Raw genomic sequence first — 26119 nt, 5'->3', positions numbered from 1 at the left:
GCCAGCCATCTCCCTCTCCGGGTGTCTGAAGCCAATGGGGAGCCGCACCCTCCCCGCTCCCCCTCTCTGCCTTTCGGTCCCAGAGAACCGCCCCCCAACTGCCCAGCCCGGAAACAATCACCCTTTGAGAAAGGCTGCCAAGTTGGGCGCCAGGAACAGCCGGGATGGAGGCGGGGTGGGGGGTGGGGGCTTTAACTCCAGAGAGCGAGGCCTGGCAGTGTCGCCCGGCCCGCAGCCCCCACTCCAGCTCGCAGAGCTGCGGCCGCCTCCGCCCGGGAGGGCGCGGGGGTGATACCAATCCGGGGGTCCCTTCCCTCCTCGCGCCCCCCGCCTCAGCCCGCGAGGTTGGTACCGGCCATCCGCTGCGCGGGTCCTGCCGGCAGCTCGCGCTCGCTCGGGGCGGGGGCGGGGAGCGGAGGCGGGGCGGGCGGGGAGCGGGGGCGGGGCGGGCGGTGCTGTCACAGCCGCGGCGGCCCCGGCGCAGCCGCCGCCGCCGAGGGGACTTCGCGCCGGCCGGGTAGATTGGGCTCAGGCCGCGCGCCCCGGCCCCCGCCCCTCCGCCCTACGCGCCCGGGGCCGCCTGCCCTGCTCTTCTCCGCGCTCCCGGCCCCCTGCTCGGCTCCCGGTTCCGCTCCCTCCCGCGCGTTCCTGGGCTTGGCCGCCGCTGCCTTGCTGAGCGCAGAAGGACCGGGCCGGGGCTGCGCAGACCCCTCGACGATGAAGGGGCCCCCGGGGGCCAGCAAACCGAGAACCCCCGGGGACGCAGGCGTGCACGGCCAGTGCCCACAGCCTGGGGGCGCCGGAGCCCTGGCGTAGGGGCCGCCGCGGCGATGGAGTGCGCCGGGGACAAGCCAGACTCGCCGCAGCAGGTCAGCGCCCCCGCCGCCGCGCACAGAGCCCCTTTATGCGTCCGCATCGGTACCCGCGCCATGTCCTCATGGGCGCGTGTGTGTGCGCATCCGTGTGTGTGTGTGTGTGTATGTGTGTGTGCGCGTGTGCGTGTGTGTGCGCGCGCGCGGCTGGGGAGAGCTGGCCGGGAACCCGGCCGGGGCTGGGAGGCTCTGCCGCCGGGGAGGGGGGGGGGGCTTCGAAAACAAAACCTGGGCGATGCCTGCCCTCCTGGGCTGGCGGGAACTGGAGAGCTGGTTCTCAGCAGCTTCCAGGAACTGGCCGGGTTCATACCTCGCTGGTCCTTTCCTCCCCACCTCAGCAGGTGGTTCTGGGTGGCCAGGAGTCTAGGACCAGCACGCTGCTTGGGCTTCCCAGCGTTGTCCCCAAGCTTTGAGATTTCAGCCGCTGGCAAGTTAAGTCTCTGCAGCTTTACTGGGAGGCTGAGGGGCTGGGAGGTGGCAAGGGGCCCCAGGGTCCTTAGGACACTCAGTCTAAGGGGACAGCCAAGTTCACCACCTGCCTTCCTCACTGGGCTCTGGCCTGGGATCCTAATCTCTCCGCAGCTTCTGAAAAGGAGCTGAGGCAGGAGAGAAGGGAGGAGGAGGCCAGAGGTCTAACTGTGCTGGGAAAGGAGGTGACAGCCTGGGTCCCAGCAACTGAGGTCAAGAGATCCCCTCGGCACACACACACACACAAATGCGTAACAAGGGCCTAACCAGTTCCCTCCACCACCAACTTCCCCTTCCTCCCTGGACAGTGCACTGTTTGGGTGGATTCTTGTAGAAGCTGGGGCTGAGAGACCAGCTGGGGCTGGCGACCTCAGTGCACTGGACTCAAGCTCAAATAGCCCCATGCTGGTGGGGGCAGCTCTACCTTTTGTGGGTATCAGTCTGGGTCAGGTATACGTTGGCAGCTTGGATTGTGTGGCATGTGCTGCTTCAAAGCACTGGGTGGGGATGTCTTAGTCCAGAGCCTGTGACACTCTTCTGTGTGGTTGTGTGCCCCCGTTCATGGGGGCATGTGGCTTCATGTCCTGTGAAGTCCTTGTGGCTCTGGGGTTTTTTGAGGTTTGTCTTCTGCTCCTCTGTCTCCCTTCCTCCACCCAGAGATCAAGACATGTCCTCCCAAACCTGCTTAGCTGAGGCCTTGCTGAACCAAACATCAAGTCCCACCTTCCTGCATATGAAACAAAGACCCTCCCTTTGGGACCCTCAGAGAGACTGCCCAGTCTGTTCTCAGCCCCCCACGGGTTCTGGAGCTGCATGCTATACCCCTGCATGGGAACAGGAAGGCTTGCCCAGGTCACAGAACAGGGAGGGCTGATGGATTTGTACCCCGTTTAGCAGCAGTGCTGAGCGGCTTGCTGTGCCGGTTTCTATACCTGACCTGTGGATGCTTGGACATCCCTCTCTCTTAGGGGCATGTTGGAGACTCATGAGCAGTGGGTTGAATATGTGTACAGAGGCTTCTGGATGAGCAGGCACTGACTGCTCCACCTGAAGCAGGTAAATCACTGAGCAGAGACAGGCAGAGAACCAGGGCTCCATGGGAAGATGCTGGTGTAGCTAGCCCTGTTCCCTGCCTTGGGCCTCTGGACAGACCTGGATTTTGCCACCATAGTTTTGAGGGGTGAGGGTACCCAGTTGTCTGTACTTCTCTGGTCGTGAGCACAGGGTGATAAGACAGGGCAGAAGCTTTGCAAGGGGGAGGGTGCGGGAGCCAGGCTCTGGGATCAGGGAGCATGTTGGTTCAGCTTGGTCTGAGAGCTCCCCTCTGCTGAGAACCGAGCAGGGAGAGAGGCACGGCTCAGGAAGTGAGGGAAGCTTTGAGTCTGAGGCAGGCCGAGCAGCGCGAGAGACAGCAGACAAAGACACAGAGGCGGCTCACAGAGCGGAGGACCAGGAACCCAGCCGTGCAGTGGAGCCCCCCCCCCCCCCGGGCCTCCTTCCAGATGCCCAGTGGCGGCAGCTATTGGCCACAGCAAGAGGCCCTCGGTGGAGCTGGGGACAGCTTCCTGAGGACGAATGTGGGGTTCAGAGGGAGGCCCAAAGGCAGAGAGGGGACAGGCTGTGAGATCAGGGTTGCTCTGGGGAACCTTCTTCCCTGGGCCCATTCTCCCGTGCTGAGGGCTTTCTCAATCTCCAGACGCCTACCCCACACCCTTCTTGGCCCTGGGGTACAGTGGGCTGGGGAAGGGAAGGGCGTGGACCTTCCCTGGCACCTGAGGGAAAGGACAAGGAAAACGTCCTTCCTGAACCCCCAAGCCTTCAGGCCAGCAGCCTTTGGGGACCCTGGGGAGAGCATGGGGTGGGGGAGTGGAGGTGGTGCCATTCAAGGTACATGTCAGCCAGGCCAGGGCTGCGTCGGTCCGTCTGTGACCAGCTGGGTGGACTTGGGGAAAAGCTGAGCCCTCCAAACCTGATTTCCCGAAGGCTTGTAAACCCAGGGCCCCTCTTCTGCCAGGCTGTTTGTAGGTAAAGTGCTCGATGGATGTTACTGTACAGTGTGTATTTGCTCCACTCCCCACATCCTCCCAGACCTGGATGGCTCTAGAATTTGGAGTGGCAATTCTCTGGCCAACCCCAGGGCCAGTCACACTGGCGTTGTTGCCATCTCTCCCATCAGACTCCCCTGCGGAGTCCTCTGTTTTAAGACGCACTCAGTGTCCCCTTGCCGAAGAACAGCAGCAACGTGGTTTCCTTGTCTAATCAGTGGTCAGTGTGATCACTGCACTTACCAGACAGTGGTGGTTGTTCAAAAAAATCCATGCAACTGACAAGAACGCCGGACTGGTGGTCTCTTGGTATCCATGCTGGAAGATGGCACGGCAGGCGGAGATCAATCAACATCCTATTTCTGCACACATTCACTGAGCACCTACTGTGTTCCAGGCTCTGGGTCAGTGCCAGGAACATAAAGCATCAAACAATCCAAAATCAGATCAGGTTTTCTATTTAGCTATGGAAAGAAGGATTGTGTGGGTTGCTTTTTTTTTTTTTTTTTTTTTCAGCTAGAGCAAATTTACTTTTCTAATGAGGTTTAGTTCCAGCCAATATTAAAATGAGCCTTTGCTCCCTGAGCACACCAGCTGACAACAGGGCAGCAGCCTCCCAGCCGAGCACCCGGCAGGGATGAGGGCTTTGCCATCGATTGGCGCAAAAGTGAGGGGTCTCAGTCTGGACCACCAAAAGTTGGCTGGATTGGGGGATAAACCTAGCCTGCAGTGTTAGGGCGTGACAGGGCTTCTCCCGTCCTGCAACTGGGAGACATGACCCATTATTATTGCTTCATGAAGGAAGGGAGGGAGGATCAGGAGGAACAGGGACTGGAGGGCACGGGCGTGGATATGAGAAGGGGACCTGGCCTGTGGGTCCTCGCTGACTGCTGCATGAGCCTGGGTCCCTGCAGTCCCCTCTCTCTCGCTCCACTCTATCTCCCTTCTGTGTGAAGAAGTAGAACAATGTGGCCTCTGAGGCTGCGAGTCTCTTGAGGTTCAAGACTCTGGGCTGTTCATTGAACCATCACTCAGCAGCCCTGTGAGCCCACTGCTAGACGTCGGGTGGGCTGCTCTCCCTCCCCAGTGGGCAGTCACAAGCCACACCAGCCACATTTCAAGATCTCAGTAGCACATGTGGCTCGTGGCCACCATCCTGAAGGGTGCTAATACAGAACATCCCCAGCGTCACCAAGTTCTCCTGGCAAGTGCTGTCCTGGACTCTACACAGAGAGCTCTGCAAGGTGCTGAGAGCATGAACTCTGGACACAAATCCCAGCTCTGTGGCCTGGGACCATTGCTTAACCTCTCTGTGCCTCATATTTCTCGCCTCTAAGTGGGGATGATAATGGAATTATTATCATCCCCAATTATTATTAACGAGGCAGGATTGAGAATTATAGTTAATCATATTACTAGGAATTTGAATAGTAAGTTCTTTGCTTAGCAATTTTCTTGTTATTCATTTAGTTAACCTTTCATCTAACAAACACTTATGGAGCAGTCTACTTTGTGCCAGGCATGCCGAGGGGACAGGGTTGTCCTCTCAGCACCCAACATGTGTCCTTGCTTCCATCTTCCACCTGCCTGGAGCCTCAGTTTCCTCACTTGTGATGGGAATGTGGCAGGTAATTAAGCCCTGTCCTACTCTCCCGGGACAGAAAATGTGGTGGGGCATGTGTCTGTCTTTGCAAGGGAACACTGCCTTATACACCAAGGATGCAGCTCCCACTAAAGGGCATTTCCTCAGCGCTCACATTTGCTCAAATTAAAGGAGCAAATGAAGTTCTGGCCTCTGCCAGCATCTTGCTGGGTGGGGACGGGCTGGGAGCTGGGTGGGGATGGGCTGGGAGCTGCTGAACCCTCGGCATGCTGGCACAAAGTAGACGGCTCCATAAATGTTTGTTAGATGAAAGGTTAACTAAATGAATAACAAGCCCTGGTCCTGAGGGAAGGGGCGCTAGGAGGCCACTCCAGCCCAGCAGAGGGAGAAGGACACTTGGCCGGATGTGATCAGTGGTCAGCTGGCTGAGCCTGGTTCCAGGCCCAGCTGTGTCAGCTGCTCACTGGGTGACAGGCTCTCAGGAGCTTCATCTCCTCATCTCAAATGAGAGGCATGTGAAGCATGTGAACTCAGATTTCCCAGCCAGGTTACACGGCTTTGCTTGGTGAGCTCTCCTTCACAGATGCCCCAGGAACAGCAGGCCCACCAGCCAAAAAAAAAGGTGTGGGTCTGGGGAACAAAAATTCACATCTATTGCCTTGAACTAGCAGTGGTCCCAACAGATGATCTGGCCTAGAATTAGGATTCAGTGGCTGGAGGTTGCTTCCTTCTTTCCATAGATAAGGAAGTCAGTGCCCAGAGAGGTTCCACTCCTGTTTCAGGTCACACAGCATTTTGCTGCCTTGTCCCAGACTGTGACCGACATCTCCCAACACCTGCCCCTCTCTCTCTCAGGCCCCCTGTGCTCTTATAGATCAGAGACAGGCAGTGAGGCCATAGGCTCGGGGTAAGAGGCCTACACTGAAACCTGGGCCCCTTTCAGCAATAGCTAGGATGGGCCTTCCGTCTCCTCCCGTGACAACTGGCCCAGAAGGACCCACCTAAACTATCCTGACAGGGCCCTAGGGAAGGTCAGCTGGTTTAGGCCACAGGCAGTGCATTAAAAATACATATGAAACTTTAATTAAACCAGTGAATCATGAATCATCCAGCCTGCATAGTGTGTTCACGCACACTCTGACCGAAGGAATGAGGTCAGGCTGGAAATTGGCAGGCTGGATGACCTGTCGGGGCCCTGGGTGGCTTGAGACAGGATCTGGGGCTCCCAACTCAGCTTGTCCAGACCCAAAGCCCTGGATTTGATTGGGGTTCCCCAGGTGGGCTTTGCAGCCTGAGGAAATCCGGACTCCCCCCACCAACCACTGTCCCAACACCCTTGGAAGTAAGCACGACACAAAGGTGTTAGGTTGCGTCCATGGAGGTGCCATTGCCACCAGTGAAGCAGACCACACCAGGCTCCTGGAGTCCTCAGGAGACCCCCCTTCCTGGGTATTTAGTGCCACACCCATTCTTGCACAGCACGGAGCAGGGCCAGCTCTGGCAGGACTGCTGGTCAGGCCCCAGGATCCTAGCTCTGCTCAGGTTGCCATCCAGCCTCTGAGCAGGCTATTTTATTTTATTTTTCCCTCAGAAAGCTGCTGACCTAAAGCTGAAGTATTACTTGCCTAACTCATCACCTGCCAATACTCACTTTCTCTCTGTCCCATAAATCTCCTGCTGGGAACAAGTGTCCCCACTGCCCCTAGTCTCCACTCCTCCTCGCACAGAGGCTGCTCTGTGTGGGGGTGTGGGGTGCATGCCTGTGTGCATGCATGAATGTGTGTGTGCATGCATCACATGAGTGCACATGAGTGTGTGTGCATGCCTGTATGCATGTATGCACGTGTGAGTGCACATGCGTGTGTGCATGTGTGCGTGCATGTGTGAAGGCTGTCCTCCAGCCATGGCCACATGTGGCCCATTCCTAGGGGCTCATCTAGGCCTGCCCCGTGCATGTTTCCTCACGATGATGCTCCCAAGTGACTACTAGCAGGAAGGTGCATGCGCTGGGACCACACACAGGTGCCCACCCAGCCCCACTGCAGGGAAAGCCCTCTTATGTCCCCCAGCATCCAGGTGTATCATTGCTGACCCATCTAACCACACCTGGATGATAGGTTCTTTTTTTTGTGATAAAGAAAATTACTGGGGGTTCCCATTGTGGCACAGCAGAAATGAATCCGACTAGTATCCTTGAGGATTCGGGTTTGATCCTTGGCCTCACTCAGTGGGTTAAGGATCTGGCATTGCTGGGAGCTGTGTGTAGGTCCCAGACACAGCTCACATCCTGTGTTGCTGTGGCTGTGGGTAGGTAGGCTGGCAGCTGCAGCTCTGATTCGACTCCTAACCTGGGAACTTCCATATGCTGCGGGTGCGGCCCTGAAAAGCAAAAAAGAAAGAAAGAAGGAAAGAAAGAGAGAGAGAGGGAGGGAGGGAGGGAGAGAGAAAGAGAGAGAAAGAGAGAGAGAGAGAGAGAGAGAGAAAATTACCATGTGACATGGAATTAAAATGTACCGTCTTAACTGCTGTTAAGTGCTCAGTGGCATTAAGTACATTCATCTTGTGGCACAGCCTTCCTTCTCCTGAACTTCTTCATCTGCAAACTGGAAACTCTGTATCCCCTAAATAATCCCTCCACCCAGCCCTGGCATCCCAGTCTCTACTTTCTGTCTGTGAATCTGACAACTTAGCTCGCTTCTGTGTGTCACATGGGTTGGTCCTGCTGTGCCTGCCCCTCCCTGAGTGCCACAGCCTCTGGGGTCACCGTGTTGGAGCAGGGGTGCTCTCTGTGGATGCTTTTTGTCTGCCCAGTCGTTTGATGCCAGATCATGGTGCAGAGATGCTCCTCAGAGGTGTCTCCCCACTGCCCTTCCCCCAGGGCACTCTGGGTGTGCCCCCCCCCCCCACAGACCCCTCTGGGCTGAGTACTTGGCCCTGGGGGGAGCAGGAAGGAAGGACCCTAGCTTTACTTGGGGAGAATGGTGTCTGTTTGGGTTCTGGTTGCTCCCCTGACCGTCCAATGCTGACTGCTCAACACCCAACCCGTGTGACAGTCCCCAGGCAGGGGGCAAGCCAGGTCTGGCCCAGAGGTGGAGCAGGAGCTCCGTTGTGAGAGGAACATTCCTAGCAAAGGTCCCAGGTGGGTGCCCTGCTCCACAGCAACCCGCCCTCCCCCGGGGAGAGAAATCTGCCCCTTCCTTGCAGAGCGTGCCCCTGGGGCAGGAGTCCTGCTGAGCCCCTGTGTGTGGGGAAACCTGCTCAGCCCTGTCTCAGCTTGGGGCTTGGCCGTTCTGCTGCCCTGCTGCTGGCCCTGTGTGCACCGGCTGCCAAGTGTACAGATAGTGTCAGCAGGATCTACCGTCTGGGGACTGAGATTTATGGACCTTCTTGGGGGGCAGGGGGGTGGAGTACAGGCTGCCCATTGGGGCTCTCAGGCTTTCTCAGGCTGGGGCCCCACACCCCCTTAGCTGTCTCTCATCCAGGCAGTAGGGGCAACTGATAGCCGGGAGAGGGACCTAGGACTCCTGACAGGCACTTGGGGCAGGACTGAGGATTTTGGGTGGTCAGTCGTCAGCCAGCTCTTCTCTGTCTCCAGGTCTCCAGAGCTGTCAGAGCACTGACTCCTCCCTCTGGCTTGGGGCCGGGGCATGGTGCTGTTACCCCAGTGCTTTCTTCCCTGGAAACAGCTCAGGGTCCTGGAGAGCTGTCACAGGGTCCCTGCCAGCAGACCCGGGGATACACAGGCCCCCCACATTGGGCAAAAGCAGATGCCTAGCAAAGGGGACAGCAGGGGTCAGAGGCCACAGGAGGAAGGAAATGAAGGGATGCTGGCTTGCTCTTTGAGCCTCTAGACTCTGCATGGAAACCTCTGCCCAGAAACTGCCCCAGACCTCAGCAGGTGGCGGGGGCAGGGTGTGGTGGCGAATCACTGTCTGGATGGACCAAGGCTGGTCTCTGGTCAGCTGGCTTCCAGAGCTCTCATGAGCACTGCAGTGAGCGAAGTGCCAATCTGGGTGTGGGGTCAGGGATGGCTGTGGGCAGAAGGTAGAAGGGAGGCAGAGAGGATGCATTTGGTTAGAATGGTGGGTGCGCCCACACAGCCAAGCACCTTGGCTGCCAGGGAGGAGGATATGGACGGTCTTGATGAGTTCCCATGGAGGCACAGGGGGTTAAGGATCTGACTGCAACAGCTTGGGTCACTGCAGAGGTGCAGGCTAGGTCCTCACCTGACATAGGTCACAGCTGTGGCTCAGATTCAGTCCCTGGCTTGGGAACTTGCACATGCTTCAGGTGAGGCTGTTATTATTATTATTATTATTTTTAAAATAAGAAGGTCTTGATGAGAGCAGGTCAGGTGTGCCAGGCAGTGGGATGGACTCTGTGGACAGATCTCAGCAGGAGGAAAGAACAGGCTGGGACCAGCATCAGGGTTGGCCAGACAGATGCAGGGGAACAGTGGGAAGAGCCCTGGGATTTTATGTTGGCAGCTGAGGCAGAGGAGGACGAAGGCACCTGACCTAGAAGAAAGACAATGGTGGGATCTCAGCTGTGTTAAGGCCTCAGTGGAATATCCCAGACAACAGCAGAGGCAAAGCAGCTCCAGGCTGGAGGTGGGGACTGAGGCCAGATAGGCCCAGGGTGAGTCCACAGGGAGCCCTGAGACCCTCTGATGTCGCTGCCCTCCTCCTCACCAGCTCCTCCCTTAGGGTCTGCAGCTTCCATCTGAGCCCCCCACTCCTGACCCTTCCCAGGGCCACAGGATGGGCAGTTGCAATGGCTCCTGTTTGCTGGCACCAACAATGTGCCAGACAGTTTACACTGATTTTTCTAATCACTCTAAAACCTAGAGGGGAAGCACTATCTTATTCCTATTTGGCAAATGGAGAATCAAGGCTCAGGGGGTCACCTTGCTGAGTTCACACAGAGGAGGAGGAGGAGAAGCCCTGGGCCCGGACGCTCCCCAAAAGCCACTTCTCTGTGGGCCACTCAGAAGGCAGGAATGCGGCAACAGGGCCAGGCCTGTGAGTTGGACCCACTATCACCCTGGGGTGTGCCAGCTGTGGGACCAGACAGGAGTTGAGGTCGGGAGGTGACCTGGCCTCCTTGCTGTACTGGACAGACCCTAAGGTGGCCCCGTGACCCCTGACTCCTGCTGTTCACATCTTCGAGTGTGGAGGTGCCTGTGACAAGCCTTTGACCAACAGAATGTGGCTAAGGTGATAGGCCGTCACATGTGTCTCCTGATCACATTGTATTCTGGAGGACCTATCCTATTAACAGAATTTCTCCAGACACCCTCCCTGCTGGCCTGAGGGCATAGGTGGCCGTGTTGGACAAGAGCACGAGGCAGAGAGCTGAGGGCAGCCCCAGCTAACAGCCACAGGCTGCACTGCCCACAGCACTGTGGCCACGAGGCAATGGTCTCTGCTGGATCCCGAGCATGGATGCAGGTGCAACCCAGTCAGCTCTCCAGGGGCGAATGCAGCCCAGCCTGGAAGACCCTGCTCAGAGGACCCTGCGTGCCAGTCTGGGCTCCTGACCACGGAAGCTGGAGACAGGAGAGAACTGGGTCGTTCGAAGTGTGAGCACATGACCACCGGCTGGATGGCAGGAGAATACCAGTGCCCTCATCTTGGGAGTGGTGACTTTCCTTCCCAAGCTGGCTTGGTTCCGAGAAGGGGGCAAAGATGGAGAGACAGTAGGGCATGGGGGACAGGAGGTTGGGGGAGGGGGCTCCTGCCAAGATCAAACCTCCTCCTGACCCTAGGGGGAGCCAAGGGCCAGAAGCTGGATTCTGTGCGGGGACCAATCCCCAGTCTCACAGATGGCAGGCGGCAGAGCCAGGCCTCCCCCACCCTACTTCCCCATCACTCAGGGAAGGACCATAGCCTGCTGCTCCCTGCCCACGTGCCTGGGGCTCCTGCAGCATCTCCCTGCTGAGCACCTTCCCCACCCACCCTGAGCCACTGCCCCAAGACCTTCCACGTGTGGCTCTTCACAGGGTTGCTGCTCAGCCTGGTGGACCACTGTCCATTGTCCAATTCTCCATCGGGTCTGTGTCCCCACCTTGAGCTGAGCCACAGGTCAGCCAGCAGGAATCCCCCAAGCGAAACCCTCAGCATGGAGGCTGCGGGGCGAGGAGATGCTCTTCTATCTGAAGACCATGCCTGGCGATTTGGGAACTTCAGTAAAAACCCACTGGGATCAGTAGTTTATTCTGTTCAAATTCCTGCAGTGAAGCAGGTGGCCACACAATGGCCAGACCTCCATTTTCACTCTTCTGAACCAGAATCCAAACCTAATCTGAAAAAAACAGAAAGAAAATGAGGGGACCACCTCAAACAGGCAACCGATGAGCTGTATTTTCTGACTCTTTGGGCCGGAAGAAAACCAAAGCTGTTCTGTGTGGTTTTCACCAGCCTGAGCTGAGCTGACGCATCCTCCTGCCCCAGCCTGGGGCCTGGTCTCCCGTCAAGAGGAATGAAATGGCATGAGGCCTGGGGTCCACACCAGCCCTCTTGCTGGCAGGGCAACGATGGCCAGGACAGGGGCAGGCCCTCCTCCTCCCCAGGGCTGAGCCTCGCCTGCCTCCACTGTGAAAGCTGGGTGGGGAGCCCTTTCCTGGGTGTTCGGCTGGGCCAGCAGGGGAAGGCAGGGCCAGGCCCAGTGAGCCAGGAGCAGCACACACAGGTACCTGTGTGTGAGTGGCTTGCTTACTTGGGGACCTTGGGCCAACATGCAGCCCTTCCCAGCCTACGCTTCCTCATATATAAAATGGGGATGAAACCTCACTGCCTCCCTCACATCCTGCAGTGAGGCCTGAAGGACGAGGCCTTATGAAAAGTGAGTCCCGCTTGCCCAGGCAGGGCTGTGAGCTGCGATCCCATCCAGGAGCCCCCCTGAACTTCACTGCCCTCCTCAAGGGTGGAATGAACTGTGAGACCCCCTTCTCTCCAAGGTGGAGGCAGCGAGTATTGCAGGGATGGGACAAGGAGGGAGCCCTCCTCCCCCACTGTGGAGCTAGCTGGTAGCTGGGAGGCAGGGCAGGTGGGGGTGTGGGTGGCCGGGGACGAAGGCCTGGGGCCAGTTAATGGAGTGTGGATTGACTGGATGGGACCTGATTAGCTCCAGCATCAGGCTTTTCCTGAACAACAGCAGCAGGATCAATACTAATCCCTTGATCCCATTAGGGCTCCTACGGATCTCAGGGGCAGAGTGGAGCCTCGCTTTCTCGGGACTGTTTGGGGTTGGAGGGTGGAGCTGGAGCCCTGACCAGCATCCCGGCCACCGTCTTCTTTCCCTTCCTCCTGCCTCCTGCAGCCTCTACCCCTACCTGGGCCCTGGGCCCTGACTCCTGCCTGGGCCCTCAGGGACTCAGGCTCCCAGTCTTCCTCCCGGTCACAGCAGGAGCTCCTGCTCAGCCTCTCCTCCACCCACATAGGACCAACATCCTTCATTCCATCTGTTCACTAACAGGCAGGCATGAGGCTGGGGGACGGGGGGGGGTGGGGGGGTGGAGGCGCGTTCCCTCTGCCGGCCAGCAAGCTACATCCTCCCTGAGAGTCTGTAATGTTTGTTCCCAACCTGTTTGCAACAGCCCTGTTTGTTCTCATCGTCACAGAATATGACATAAACCAGGAGTTATGACCTGGAAAGAAAGAATTTTGTTGTGTCTGAAAACTATGTTGTATGCTCTCAAAAGACTCCATGCGACAAGTCTAGGAAACAGGTTCCCTAAATTAGGTGAGGATTGGTGGGAAATGTAACAGTTCTAAAGGATGCAGCCCTGGGTTGCTCGCTAAGGTCCTGGGTCACTTCAGAGATGTCGGTGCTGAGGCCGCAGGCTCTGTGCCTGGTGGGTCGAGTCTGAGAGGCAGTGCTTCCCAGGCCAGGCCTCAGCTCTGTGTCCACAGAGGGCACTGCTGATCTGGCCAGCAGTGTTTGATGGAGGAGAGGACCACAGATGAAGTAGCGAGGACATGTGTGTGGCAGGTACATCATCTCCTGGAAGGATTCTTCACCCTACGCTCCTGCGACCATGCTGCTGTGTGGCCCTGGAATCCAGCCTAACCTTGCCCACCACTGATGCTAAATTGATGTTCCTTGAATGGAAGTAAACAAGCCTCTTGCCCAGGGGCTGGGCATGGATGCAATTTCCACCTGAACACCTGCAGGCTCAGGAGGAAGCCTCTCCGTCCTTTGGGATCATCCAGCCCCACCTCACCCCGGCCTTGCCTCCCCAGGCTCGGCCTCTCCTATCTAGCCTGACTGGGCCCCAAACACCCCCAGTTGTCATGCACAGCCCGTGACACCGTAAAACTCACAGGCAAATTTCAATAAGTAGGTCTTCCAAGACATGGCCAATCTCCAGGTCTAATTGGCCTTAAATCATGACCGAGTGCCTTGGAAAGCTGTTATGCTGGCCTCTTGCTTTGACTTTAGCCTTGAATGTCCCACCCCCGTGTCTTCCCAGGGCATTTTTTCATCCTCACGGAGCCCTAACCTCAAGGGGCTAAAATAGCAGAACTGGGCCTTCATTAGAGCGCTCCCAACCCAGCCCCATGTTTGGAAGTGAGGATGGAGGCTGAGGAGGATAAGTCACCCAGAGCACAGTCCAGCCCCTCTCGCATCCCCTGATGTCACCCACTGAGCTCACATGCCCCTCAGTACAGCCTTCGTGTGTGTCCTCCTTTCACCCAGGATGGTGGAAGGGCCCCCACCTCTGTGCTTGCTGAGGAATGGATGACGGCGGAGGCTGGTCACAGATGCGTGCTGCAGTGGCCGGTGGGAAGTCACGGCCACAGGGGACACTGACCCCTGCTGGCCTTGGCCTGCGGGACCTTCCCACAAACATCTCGTTCCCCTGCTGCACCCTCTCCGGTCTCTCAGCTTCTGAGGGTAGCCGCCCCTCCTCCATCTTTGAGTTGCTTCCTATGCCTGAGTCCACCAAGGGGTCTGTGGATGCTCAAGCCCAGAGCACAGGCAGATCGGAGCTGCCCCTCCAGGGCCAGGCAAGAGCAGCGGGCCATGGCCGGTGGCTATCCTTGCAGTGCCATCTCTGACTGGGGCCTCTGGGTGCAGGTGGGTGCAGTTCCTCTAACCCAATCCCTGCCGCCCACTCTATGTCCTCCCAAGCCCCAGTTCCCACAGACCCGCCCCCTGCTGGCCAGCTGGCTCTCTCCAAGGCTGGGGGCTCTCCCTGCTCTGCTTAATAACCGCCTGGTAATGAGCGCCACGATTTTGCTGCTATGCTTATAATAGCCTCCATTAAAGTTATGGGGTTTTCAAGCCGTAATGGCTTCGAGAGTAATTAATGCACAACTGGGTTTATGGCTAAGTTTATTTTTAGAGCTTTTCTGCTTCCCCTCTCCCGTCCTTTCAGAGATGTTTTGACCAGATATAGAGGATGGGATTGGAGCCTCCCTCTGGAGCCCTTCCCTCCCTCCCTATCTTTCACCCCACCCCTGGCTCCTTTCCTGCATCTCCCCCACCCCACCCCAGGGAGGTGCTGGGACATGCAGGGGGATTGAATCGAAGGGGCTCTGGGGCCTGGCCTCCCTTCCCTGGCACCTGATGCAGCCCAGACCCATGACCCCGTGCTGTGCCTTGGACAAGACACTGACCCTCACAGCCTCGGGAACTCCAAGTGGGAGGGGGATGAGGTCAGCACCTGTGGACTGGAGGACTGAAAGTGGAGTGTCCAGTGCTTCTCTGCCCCTGAGAGTGCTCCCTACCAGCCCTTCTTGCTAAAGCTATAGCCCAGGCGCCCGAGGGAGGGGCAGCTTCCTGAGTGCCTGGGGCAGGCTGGGCATGTGCGCAATAGGGGTGAAGCTCGCCCCACCACCTGTGGCTTTCCCACTCTGAATTAGAGCCTCTCTGAGACCGGGTTGCCTGGAAAGCTCCAGGGTGATCACAGAACCAGACGACACCTCCCAGCTAGGCTTGTTGGAAGCGCCTCTTACCTCTCATGGGGCCTGAGATGGCCCAGCCAAACCGCGGCAGGACTCAGCCTTTTGAAGCCTGTCTACTGCCTTGGAGCAGGGTAGGGGCTGGAGGGGGTGTGGCGTGAGCTCACTCACGGCAGGACCCCCCAGACGGTGCCCTGGGGTGTGGCACTGGCTCTGGTACCTGCAGGGGGCCCTGGCAGAGGAGTGTGAAGGAGGCACCATCCCTAGGATTATTTGCTGCTCTGTGCCCATACTGTTTACCCCAGGGGGCCGTCCCTTCCCCTGGGGACAGGATCAAGGGCCTGCTGTCCACCCTCTGCCTCCAAGGTAGTGGAGCACAGGGTTAGCAGGGTCTGGTGGCCACCTAGGAAACTACGGTGCCTGACACTGGAGCCCAACATGGCTCTTCACCAGGCATGAGGTCATCTGGGAGACAGACCCTACAAGATGAGGGGGATGCACTGTCTCAAAAATGTGATCAAGTCCTGCTCAGCCCTGGCCCTCGGCTCTGCTGGAGAAGGACACACATTCGCCTGAGGGAGGCTTGGTGCTCTGGGCTGGGCACTGGGGTGGATGTCTCCCTCCCACTTCCCCTTGGGACTCTGGCTGCCCCTTGCAGAGGTGCTCAGCACAGAGGTGACAGGAAGGCAGAAAATGAGATGTGACAGTGTCCACGGTGCTCAGGAGAAGGGCTCCTGTCTCCTGTTATATGAGAGAGTCAGGCTGGAAGGGAACTCTTCCCCAGGCACGGTACCTCTCCTGGGGCCCCTGCTGCTGCCATTTCATTGCCGTCTCCCTAGGACGTGGCAGCCCCCACCGGGGGCACCTCTCCCAGCTGACGTCCAGCTACAGCAGCCGGGCTCTGTCCTCTCCATGCAGGGCCCTCCCAAGAATGTTCTCCCAGGACCCACCCCAACTCTGACTCCTTAATCCAGGCTGTGAAATAACCATCAGGCACAAGTCTGTGGCTGTCACAGCCACTAATGTGTCCTGAGCTCACTGTGTCCATCAGGCACCAGCTGGTGGGCCCCATGGGTATTACCTCATTTAATTCCCAGAAGCCTTCAGAAGTAGGTGCGGATGGTGCCCATTTTATAGGTGAGAAAACTGAGGCACAACCGTGAGTTGGGCTTAAACTCAGGCAGGAGTGTCTGAAGATTACATCCTGCTGACCCTGAGTGGCAGCACCCGCCATGAGACGGAGGGGTCAGAGCTAGCCATGCTCAGCTGGTGGGCAGAAGCCAGGCACCAGCAAACCCGATGCTGTGTGTCCCACCCAACCGTGCTGGGGCCTATCCCACCCAGGTCTCTGGCCATCCTCTTTGCTCTTTCTTGCAGGTGTCCACTCCACAGGGCTCCTGACCGCGCCCGGACAGCAGTCCTCCAGACTCTGGTCAGGCCAGACTCCGCAGACCTGCTTCGGCAATGGGTGGGTTGTGAGCGGGGGTGAGGCCTACTGGCCAGCATTCAGCCACCTGCTCTCCCATGCCTGGCCCGCCCAGCCCATTTCTGTTCTTTTCTCCCCTGTGCTTGCTGCCGTCTGCTGCCGTCGCTCAGGTAACGAGGAGTTGTGGGCCCAGCCAGCCTTGGAGATGCCGAAGAGACGGGACATCCTTGCGATCGTCCTCATCGTACTGCCCTGGACGCTGCTAGTCACCGTGTGGCACCAGAGCACCATTGCACCCCTGCTGGCCACACACAAGGGTGAGCCCCACCCAGGCTGGCCTGGGCTTTGGTAATGAGAATGACCATGGCCAAGGTTGCTGGAATCCTCTCGTCTGCTCCACAGCTGGGGAGCCGTAGGATGGTCCAGGCAGAGATTGTGCCTTTGGGGAGTGTCAGCCGCTTTGGGGATCTGACAAATGGTGAAACTGCACACATGCACGCACGCAGGCATGCACAGAGGCTCATGGGCCTGCTCCCAGGGAGGGATGGGTGGGCAGATTTTAGGCCTGTGGTGTGTTTAAAACTTTCAGGGAAAGTGTGCTAGTGGCTCCTCATCTTGTTCAAGAAACCCTGATCCAGTCCCCTGTGGTGAAAACAGGCCTAGACAGAGGCAGGTGCCCCAAAGCAATAATGGAAAAACCAGGGTTAGAATTGGCTTCTCTTGGCTCCGGGTGCAGTGCTTTTCCCTCTCACATTGGGGTTCCCTGCACCGCAAAGCTGTCCATGTGCCCCCACCTGGCCTGCCCCTCACTCTTAGTCTCCAGCCCCCCGCCTTTCCTCCTTTCCTCCTCTCACTACACACACACAGACTTGGGCCTCCAGGGAAGCCCTCCTCCCACTGAAATGTGCATGAAACACAGAGATGCCCAGGCCCATCCCACGGAGAGAGGTGAGGCCTGGGAGTCAGCGATTTGGGTGCAGGCAGGGGCTGAGACCCGCAGTCTGACGCTGGGCTGCTCCACGCAGTTACACATTGGGTCCTACTCAGCCTGGTGGGTCCTGAGGCTTCCGCAGTGAAGGGCCAAGCTGAAGATTGCTAAGTTCTCACTACCCATCCAAGCACCTGGAGCTCTCCGCCTGACCTTCATCCTCTTCTCCCAACTCCAGCATCTCTCACTCTGCAACTGTCATCCTACAACACATCATCCTAGAGGGATTAACACTACCATCCCCAAAAGGACATGATGCCACATGGACCCCATTCTCGGCAAAGCTCTGGGATCAGAGATGCCAGGCAGTTTTGCTCAGCACTAACACTCCTGCCTGAGGACGGGGCCTTGGTACCCTGTCTCCCCAAAGCACCCAAGACGGACTAAACAGAGGCAGCAGTCAAGGACGTTAGGGAGGCCTTTAGGACTCAAAGGTGGCAAAAGCACTGACCCAGCCGAGTGCCAAACCACCAGAGAACGTTCCAGGGCATAGACCCACCTGTTGGGGATGATTTCAGTGGCAGAAAGGGGAGGCAGGATGGCTCTCAGACTCCTTCCCCAGCCTTGGTTTCCGAAACCATATATCCTGGTCACAATCTCCTCTCCTCAGACTTTTTCTCTTATCACAGTTGGACCCAAAGCTCTTTCAGAAAGCCCCCTTTAAAACCTGCATCCAGACACCCACGGTCCAGGGCAGGTTCCCACTACCGCTGTGTGCCCTGTGCCATTAGCCTGTGCAAACTCCCTGAGAGCCAAGCATGTCCCTGTACCCCTCAAAGCCCAGCGTCCACCCCCACATGCCAACAGTAGCCAGGGGAAGGAGGGAAGTGGCAGCTGGGTGATTCACAGCGTCCTCCTGGGACTGCACTTCACATGTAATTGCCCACTCCATCCTTTCTGTAGTTGCAGGAAGCCACGAGGAACAGAGCTGTTTACCATCCTCCTTCTGCACGTGAGGAGATGACAGTGAACTGCTGGCCTATATTCTGAGCGCTTTAACCTGCATAGCAACCCGATAGAGTAGATGCAATTATTAGCTCCATTTTGCAGTTCCTAAAACTGAGGCGCCGGAAGCCAAGCACCCTGCTCGAGGCCATATGGTCAGTACAAAGCTGAGCAGGGTCTGAGCCCAGGCAACTGGATCCCTAAGTCCATCTTCTGACTATTGCCACCTCCTGCGGAGATGGTGTGAGGTCATGGAGAGCCTCAGAGTTGTTCAAACAGGAGGACAAGCCTTGGAGAGAAGGGAATCTTTAAGAACAAGAAATGCAGGTGCACTGATTTCTCCCTGTGCTAGCATCGCCCATGGGGGGGAATGTCCAGGATGTAGGAGAAGGCTGGCTCATTAGAGCTACCCCAACTGGAGCAGGGGGCCTTCAGGAAGGAGGGGCTAAGAGTTCCCGCTGTAGGGCAACAGGATTAAGGGCTTCTTCGGAGCGCTGGGATGCGGGTTGGATCCCCAGCCCAGCACAGTGGGTTTAGGTCAAAACTGAGGTTCAGCTCTGATTGATGGCCTGGGAACCCCATATGCTGTGGGGATGGGGGGCAAAAAAGGGAAAAAAAAAGGAAGGAGGGACTCTCTGTGCCTGAGAGTGTCAGCAACAGCCAGGCCACTGTTAGATTTCACACACCCCTCCTGGGGTTCCTTGGGGACATGTGGGCATACATGACTGGGTGTAGGGACAGGTAGGGCCCAGATGTTTGAAAGAGCATGTCCAGAAAGTACAGCTTAGGAGACTGACACCAAACCACACAAGAGCTAAAACAGGTCTCCACCCTGTCCTTTTGCCCAAATGTGGGAATCTCTAAAATGAAAAACGACAGGTTCTGGATTCAGAATGATCTCGTCAACTATGAGTAACACCCAAGAACAAAATGCAGTTAAGTGTCAAATTCTGCACCAAGTTTTGGAGGCTGGATTATGTAAGCCCCACTTGACTCGAGGGTTTGTGAAAAATCCAGGTGAGCTAACATCAGGCTCCAGGGTCCACAGTGCTGTGGCCAAAAAGCATTATCACTGCCCTTGGGCATGGCAGCATCTGCACAGCAGAGAAAAGCAACGCCCAGGGCTCTGAAGCCCCACCCTGGGTGGGCAGTGCAGACCTCTCTGGCCTGACCAGGGATCCATAGGTGGCAAGAGCAGGACACTTTGTCATATAAAACCCAACACAGTTGGGAACAGAGGATGCAATCTTGGAATTTGGCCAGCCACTCTCAAAGAGCTACAGAGCTGTCAAATGTGAGGAGAAAGATATTATTTCTGTTCATCTAGGAGTCAGAACTAGGAGAGCCCTAGGGAGCATGTCAGGCAAGCAGCCTTGACCATCAGTTCCAGCCCACATGGCTCCAGGCAAGGATGGCTGACCTTCCAAGGGAGGATAGGAAGAGGGCGATGGCAAGCCAGGGCGGGGGGACCACCCGTCCTCCCCAGTGCCTGCAGTCAGAGCCCACCCACATCACCCTCTCTAACCTGCAGATGACGGCAGTGACCCCCGGCGCGAAGCTCCCCCTGGCGCGGACCCAAGGGAATACTGCATGTCTGATCGCGACATCGTAGAAGTGGTGCGCACTGAGTACGTGTACACGCGGCCCCCGCCCTGGTCAGATACACTGCCCACCATCCACGTGGTGACGCCTACCTACAGCCGACCGGTGCAGAAGGCGGAGCTGACGCGCATGGCCAACACGCTGCTGCACGTGCCCAATTTGCACTGGCTGGTGGTGGAAGACGCACCGCGCCGCACGCCGCTGACAGCGCGTCTGCTGCGCGACACCGGCCTCAACTACACGCACTTGCACGTGGAGACGCCCCGCAACTACAAGCTGCGCGGGGACGCACGGGACCCGCGCATCCCGCGGGGCACCATGCAGCGCAACCTGGCGCTGCGCTGGCTTCGAGAGACCTTCCCGCGCAACTCCAGCCAGCCTGGGGTCGTGTACTTCGCGGACGATGACAACACATACAGCCTGGAGCTCTTTGAGGAGGTGCGGGGCGGAGATGGGCAAGGGCGGGAGAACCTGGCAGCAGCCAGGTGGGACTCCCAGACCACGGTCCTGGCTGGGGCACTTTCTCAACAAGGGCTTCCGATGGGGTGGGCGGGGGTGGTCCTTTTGGACCCCTGGAGCATCCTCTGGGTCTGGGAGTCATGCACTGTAGGAGAGGGAGTCATTTCAGACTCTAAGGTGGGAAGACAGAGGTTTTGCAGCAAGGGACAAAGCAGGCAGCTGGTCATGTGAGGAGTATCAGCTGGTTAGAGAGGTGGCCTTGCCCACAGCCCAGGCAGGTTCTTCCACGGATGCCCACCACCAGGATGGGAGGTGGGGCTGGGCTTCATCCCCTGGCCTGGCTGCACAGAGTCAACTGATGATTTCGCTTTCCGTGGAGATAGGCCTCCGGCCTCAGCAGCCCAGGCACCCTGACTCCTATCCCCACCCAGATGTCCTGACTCTTTTCCCCCATAGATGCGCAGTACCAGGAGGGTGTCTGTGTGGCCCGTCGCCTTCGTCGGTGGCCTTCGGTACGAGGCCCCACGGGTCAATGGGGCAGGGAAGGTGGTCGGCTGGAAGACGGTGTTCGACCCCCACCGGCCATTTGCAATAGACATGGCAGGATTTGCAGTCAACCTGCGGCTCATTTTGCAGCGAAGCCAGGCCTACTTCAAACTGCGTGGTGTGAAAGGAGGCTACCAGGAAAGCAGCCTCCTCCGAGAACTTGTCACTCTCAGTGATCTGGAACCCAAGGCAGCCAACTGCACCAAGGTAAGACCCTCAGCATAACTGACAGCTGTGATGCAAACTTCTCCCGACCTGGGCAAGCCCTCGCTGCAGATCCGGGAGAAGGAAATAGAGGCCCCAAGCAGCCTGTGAAGAAGTACCAGCCTCCCAGGATGGCAGTTTATCACCTCTCAGGCAGCCACACTGAAGGCAGATAGGGAAATGGGGAGGGGCAACCAGTGAGCAGAACCCAGGACTGCAGCCCTCCCTCACCTCGAAGCAGCTGGGCTCCATGATCTCCCTGCCAGACACACCTCCATGCATGCACACACATGCAGAGACACACAGGCATGCATATGCACACGTACACCTGCATGCAAGCATATGTACACTCTCACACTGCTTCTAGTTTGCTCTTCTCCAGCTAGGGCCTTCACTGAGTTGAAGGCCCTGGAAGAACTCTCTGCTTCTGGAGATACCCATCAGGAAATGCAGGAAAAGGAGTTCCTGCTGTAGTGCAACAGGATCGGTGGCATCTCTGCAGCGCCAGGATGCAGGTTCAATCCCCAGCCTGGCACTGTGGGTTCAAGGATCCAGCATTGCTGAAACTGCGGCCCAGATCTGACCCCTGGCCAGGGAACTCCAAAAAAGAAAAAAAAGAAAAAAAACAAAAATGCAGGGAAACATAAGAAGCAAAAGGAAATCTTGGGACCCATTTGTCTCATTTCCATAGCTGCAGATTTTGTTTCCAACAGCTATTTTGAAGGCATTCTATGTACAAACAGCAAGAATGAGGGGAGAAAAATCTTGCTGGAACAACGGCAAGGGGGCGAGGGTGGGGGCAGGCAGAAGTTGCAGGGGAAGGTCAGGAACCTGCCCATGTGATCTCGTGTCTCTGGACACACAGATCCTGGTCTGGCACACACGGACAGAGAAGCCGGTGCTGGTGAACGAGGGGAAGAAAGGCTTCACTGACCCCACGGTGGAGATCTGAGCCCCAGGAAACAGGTAGGGGACGAAGGCGGGTGACGCAAGGGGTGGGCCACCCCAATTTTGGATACAGAATAAATCAGCCAAGTCCTTTCCTCCTGGTCTTTATTTTATTTATTTATTTATTTTTGTCTTTTTGCCTTTTCTAGGGCTGCTCCCACAGCATATGGAGGTCCCCAGGCTAGGGGTCAAATCAGAGCTATAGCCACCGGCCTACACCAGAGCCACAGCAACGTGGGATCCAAGCTGCATCTGCAACCTACACCACAGCTCATGGCAACGCCGGGTCCTTAACCCACTGAGCAAGGCCAGGGATCGAACCTGCAACCTCATGGTTCCCAGTCGGATTCATTAACCACTGTGCCACGACGGGAACTCCTCCTCCTGGTCTTTCATCGTGGAGGTCCAGGCAAAGGCGGGAGGGAGAGGACGGGGCATGCTGAAGTCGACAAGAGCCAAGGTGACCCCGCATGGCTGGGTCCTTCTGCCACCAGCTGCTTGGAAGGCCTCACCTTCCAGGTGCTGCACCGTAACAGCTCACTGTTATCACCACCATTAATCTGGCCACGAGCCTGTCCCCTTATGGAACTCTGTGCTCTGTGCCCTGTGGGTTCCTCCTAAAAGGTGGTGAAAGCAAAGAACCCAGAGACTGGCTCGGCTCCCAGGCTACCACTTTTCTCAGTTTGACTCTTCTTTCTCTTGGTCTCAGTTTCTTCATCTGCAAAATAGGTTGCTGAGGGCACCAGGAACGGTTTCTGGCACCTAATAAGGCCTGTACAAGTGTTGCAATTTTAGTCAATTCTTTAAAACCATCCATTGACTTAGGTCATGGGATCGATCTACAGTTTAGAAGCAAAAGAATGATGTTGAGAAAAGCTCAGTGAGTGAATTGGGCCAGGTGACTGGCAAAGCCGGGAATTTTCTGTGGGCTTCTCTGTGATCTCATTGGAGGCAGGAGCTCAGATAGTGGGACACACACCTGTCTTCCGGCCCTGGGGTCAAGCTGCATTGACCCCAGCCGTTGGCAGCCACCTGCCCTCCAGGGACCACAGGGTGTCAGTCTGACTGTCTTGTCCCCTGAACTTGGAAATCTCCTTGGCTGTTTCCCCCACCCCCCGCCACCGCTTTTCAGTAGGGACTAAGGGTGGGCTCTGAGAGTCTGGGTGACCCAGCAGGGGGCCCAGGATTGAGTGGCTTCCTCTTGCCTCACCCTTCCTCCTCTCCCCTTCACAGGAGCCTCCTTCTCGGACCCTGCTCCTGGCCTCCTTCTCTCCACATGGCTGGTGGTCCCTCCGAGGCAGCCTCCTAAGGACTCGCCACCACCCTCCTTTCTACTCTGCAGCCTTCAGAGAGAACCCAGCCTGAGGCCAGGACAAAAGGACGGAGACCCTAAAGCACAGAAACCCCGGACCTGTTCTGTTCCATCTGGCATGGCCAGGGGCCCAGCTGCTGGCTGCACCAGGCCAGCCAGCAAGCCTCCTGCCTTGGCAGGGCCTGCAGGACACGTGGGCCCCCCAGCCCGGGGTGATGCCGTGCTGGGAGGGAGGTGAAAGGCCCAGCAGTCCAGCGAAGCCTCCCTGCTCCCTTCTCAGGGCTCCACAACCACACAGGACACCAGGCCAGGGACTTCTGAAGATGGAGAGCAGCCCACATCCCACCTCAACCCGTGTCAGGAATGCACTGCTCCACTGAGATGCAGCCCTCAATTTCCTCTGGCTCCTGTTTCTAGAGCATCAAGCTGTCTGTGCTCCCAGCAGGCAGCCTCCTAGTCAGGGGAACCAGACTGCTTGCAGGCACCCCCCTCCCAGGCCCCCCACCTCCTCACACCTTGTGGTGGAGCAGAGCCCCTTTCCCAGCCCTCAGCCATTGTCCCTCAAGCCTGCTTCTTCCAGCCCAGGAAAGGAGGCAGGCCCTTGAGCCAGCACAGGGCCATGGGCCGACCTGGACTAGACCCTGTCCACACGCTGGCCCCCCTGCCCCCGGCACTGGGTTCCAGGTCCCTCTCCTGGGCTGGTAATGGGGAGACAGAAGTCCCCCAACCCAGAGCTGTGAGAGCCACAAACCACAGGGGCTCCAAGAGGCCAGGCAGTCCCAGGGCTTCTCCCTGCCCCTGGCTGGAGGGGGACAACTTTGGATCAGCAGAGGGATTTATGGCTGCTTTGGAAATCATGCTATTTACACACAAAGTGGGAAAGAAAACCTCACTTCTTCCTTAACCGGGGCACACAGAGAGCAAGCCAGCTTCACAGCGAGCCGCCCCCTCCACCCCAGAGAAGGAACAGAGAGCGGCCCTTGGCCAGGAGGAGAGGCTTCTCTGGCTTCCCAGTGGGGCCAGCTCCTCCACTGGTCTCCCCCTCACGCTCCTGACTGTTGGAAGCACAATTTCCCTCCTTCGTGGAGGCAGAGGAAGGGCCCGAGCCCTCTGAAGAGGTGTTTACTTTTAACCGCTAACAGCCCCACTCCGCTTAAACTCACAGGACAGATCTGAGGACCGGGAGAACCCACTCCTGGGTGCGTGCGTGGTGGGTGGGACTCAGCCCAGCGACCTAACATTCACAAATAGCATCGGCTGCCTATTTTGAAACGGATTTAACTCCCCACCGTAGTCAGGAAACCGTCAATGGGATCACATCCCTAGAGCCCTGAATCAGCTTGCAGGACGCCCCACACCCATGGCGATTTGGGAACCGTATGGGTGGCAGGAAAGGAGGGTGGGCGGGCACAGGCCTCTGTCAAGTGTGGGATTTACACCAGGCCCTCTGCTGTCTAATTTGCCAGGACCAGCCCTGATCGCCAGGTCAGATGGGCTGGACTTGGGCCACCCTCTTGGCCAAAAACCCAGGGCTCATTTTCAGGAAGTTGATAATGAACCACAAAATGGGGTATTCTCTCTCTTTTTTATTTTATTTAATTTTTTATTTGGGCAAATGCTACTTCTCTTTGTTTTCACTTAATACCCTCTCTTAGCTGCATGTGTATTTATTTATAATTATAACCCTGGTGGACTGCAGCTTTCATCTTTGTTGGGAATGAGTTGGTTAGGAATCAGAACTGGGTTCATGACTGCAGTTTATTTTCCAAAGCCAGTCTGTTCCCTGCTCCCACCGTATGGAGTGAGGTGGGGGCTCAGAGTCCAGAGGACAGAGACAGGAGGGTGGAGCCCAGGCAGCTGTGCCATCTGGTCTGTTTTAATTTAACTGTATTTAATTTGTTTCGAAATTAAAAGTCAAATATGGTTTTTAACAGTCCTAACCCTCCTTAGCCCTGCCTTACTTTTTCACATTTATTTAACCATCCAGCCAGCATCAGTCAGGTGGATGGGCCTTGCTCTGGGCGCTGGCATAGGACAGTGGAAACCAAAGCACAGCCTGCAGGGAGCAGCCTTTTCATGAGAAGAGCCAGATGGACAAACCCAGGGTGCACTGGGGGAGACAGTGCAGCTGGGGAGCCATTGGCACCCTATCCCAGCCAGTCAGAAAGGCCTCCCTGGCCAGGTGACCTCTGCATGTCTATGCAGTGACCTGGGTGCAAGACCTCCAGAAAAAGACCTCTCCAGGGTGGGAGAGCATTAGAAAACCAGCCCCCAAGGGCAGCTGACTGGGAGCGGTGAGGCAGGGCTGGGCACGGAAGCTGGGGGCACAAAGTGCCCTGGCCCCGGGACCAGGGCATAGCCTACAGCCCGGGAGTGAGAAGAGACTGTCAGAGGGCCCAGAGCAGAGGATGGACTTGGTCTAACCCGCCTTTTAAAAGAATTGCTCACTTCCTATGCTGACAACAAACAAGTCATGGGCAGGCGGCTCCTGCAATAGCCCAGGCCCAAGATGACAGACGAAGGTGCAGACCTGCAGAGGGCAGTGTTGGGTCCTGGGCTTTGCAGATGGACCTGACATGGGTATGAGAGGAGCCAAAGATAACCTGAGACACACAATTGTATCCGCTGCCCTGGGGTGACTGCAGGAGGTAACATGGGGTGATGGAGTTCGGAGTCATGTGCCTGTTACACACACAGGAGAAGTGAGTTCTTAGACATCAGCCAGAGTCCCTGGAGCTCGGACTGGGATGGATATTGGAGAGAACAAGCCCTGTTGGGGGTGGGGGGCAGGGG

At 57.2% G+C, this 26119-nt stretch overlaps 1 protein-coding gene across 2 annotated transcripts; it reads left to right on the top strand.

Annotated features, from left to right (window-relative positions):
- Positions 246-25266, top strand: B3GAT1 (beta-1,3-glucuronyltransferase 1). 2 transcript variants are annotated; one of them, XM_013979603.1, is made up of 7 exons: positions 246-344; positions 16274-16364; positions 16493-16639; positions 19787-20295; positions 20773-21069; positions 21932-22032; positions 23248-25266. In XM_013979603.1, the coding sequence occupies exons 2-6, from the start codon at positions 16361-16363 to the stop codon at positions 22016-22018; spliced, it is 1044 nt and encodes a 347-aa protein (XP_013835057.1). In that variant the 5' UTR covers positions 246-344; positions 16274-16360; the 3' UTR covers positions 22019-22032; positions 23248-25266. The 2 variants fall into 2 exon arrangements, with proteins under 2 accessions (XP_013835057.1, XP_003130138.2); XM_003130090.4 differs by lacking the exon at positions 246-344 and adding an exon at positions 443-869.

Source organism: Sus scrofa, chromosome 9, assembly GCF_000003025.6.
Source record: "Sus scrofa isolate TJ Tabasco breed Duroc chromosome 9, Sscrofa11.1, whole genome shotgun sequence".
NCBI lineage: Eukaryota > Metazoa > Chordata > Mammalia > Artiodactyla > Suidae > Sus > Sus scrofa.
This window is presented reverse-complemented; position numbering and strand designations above follow the sequence as displayed.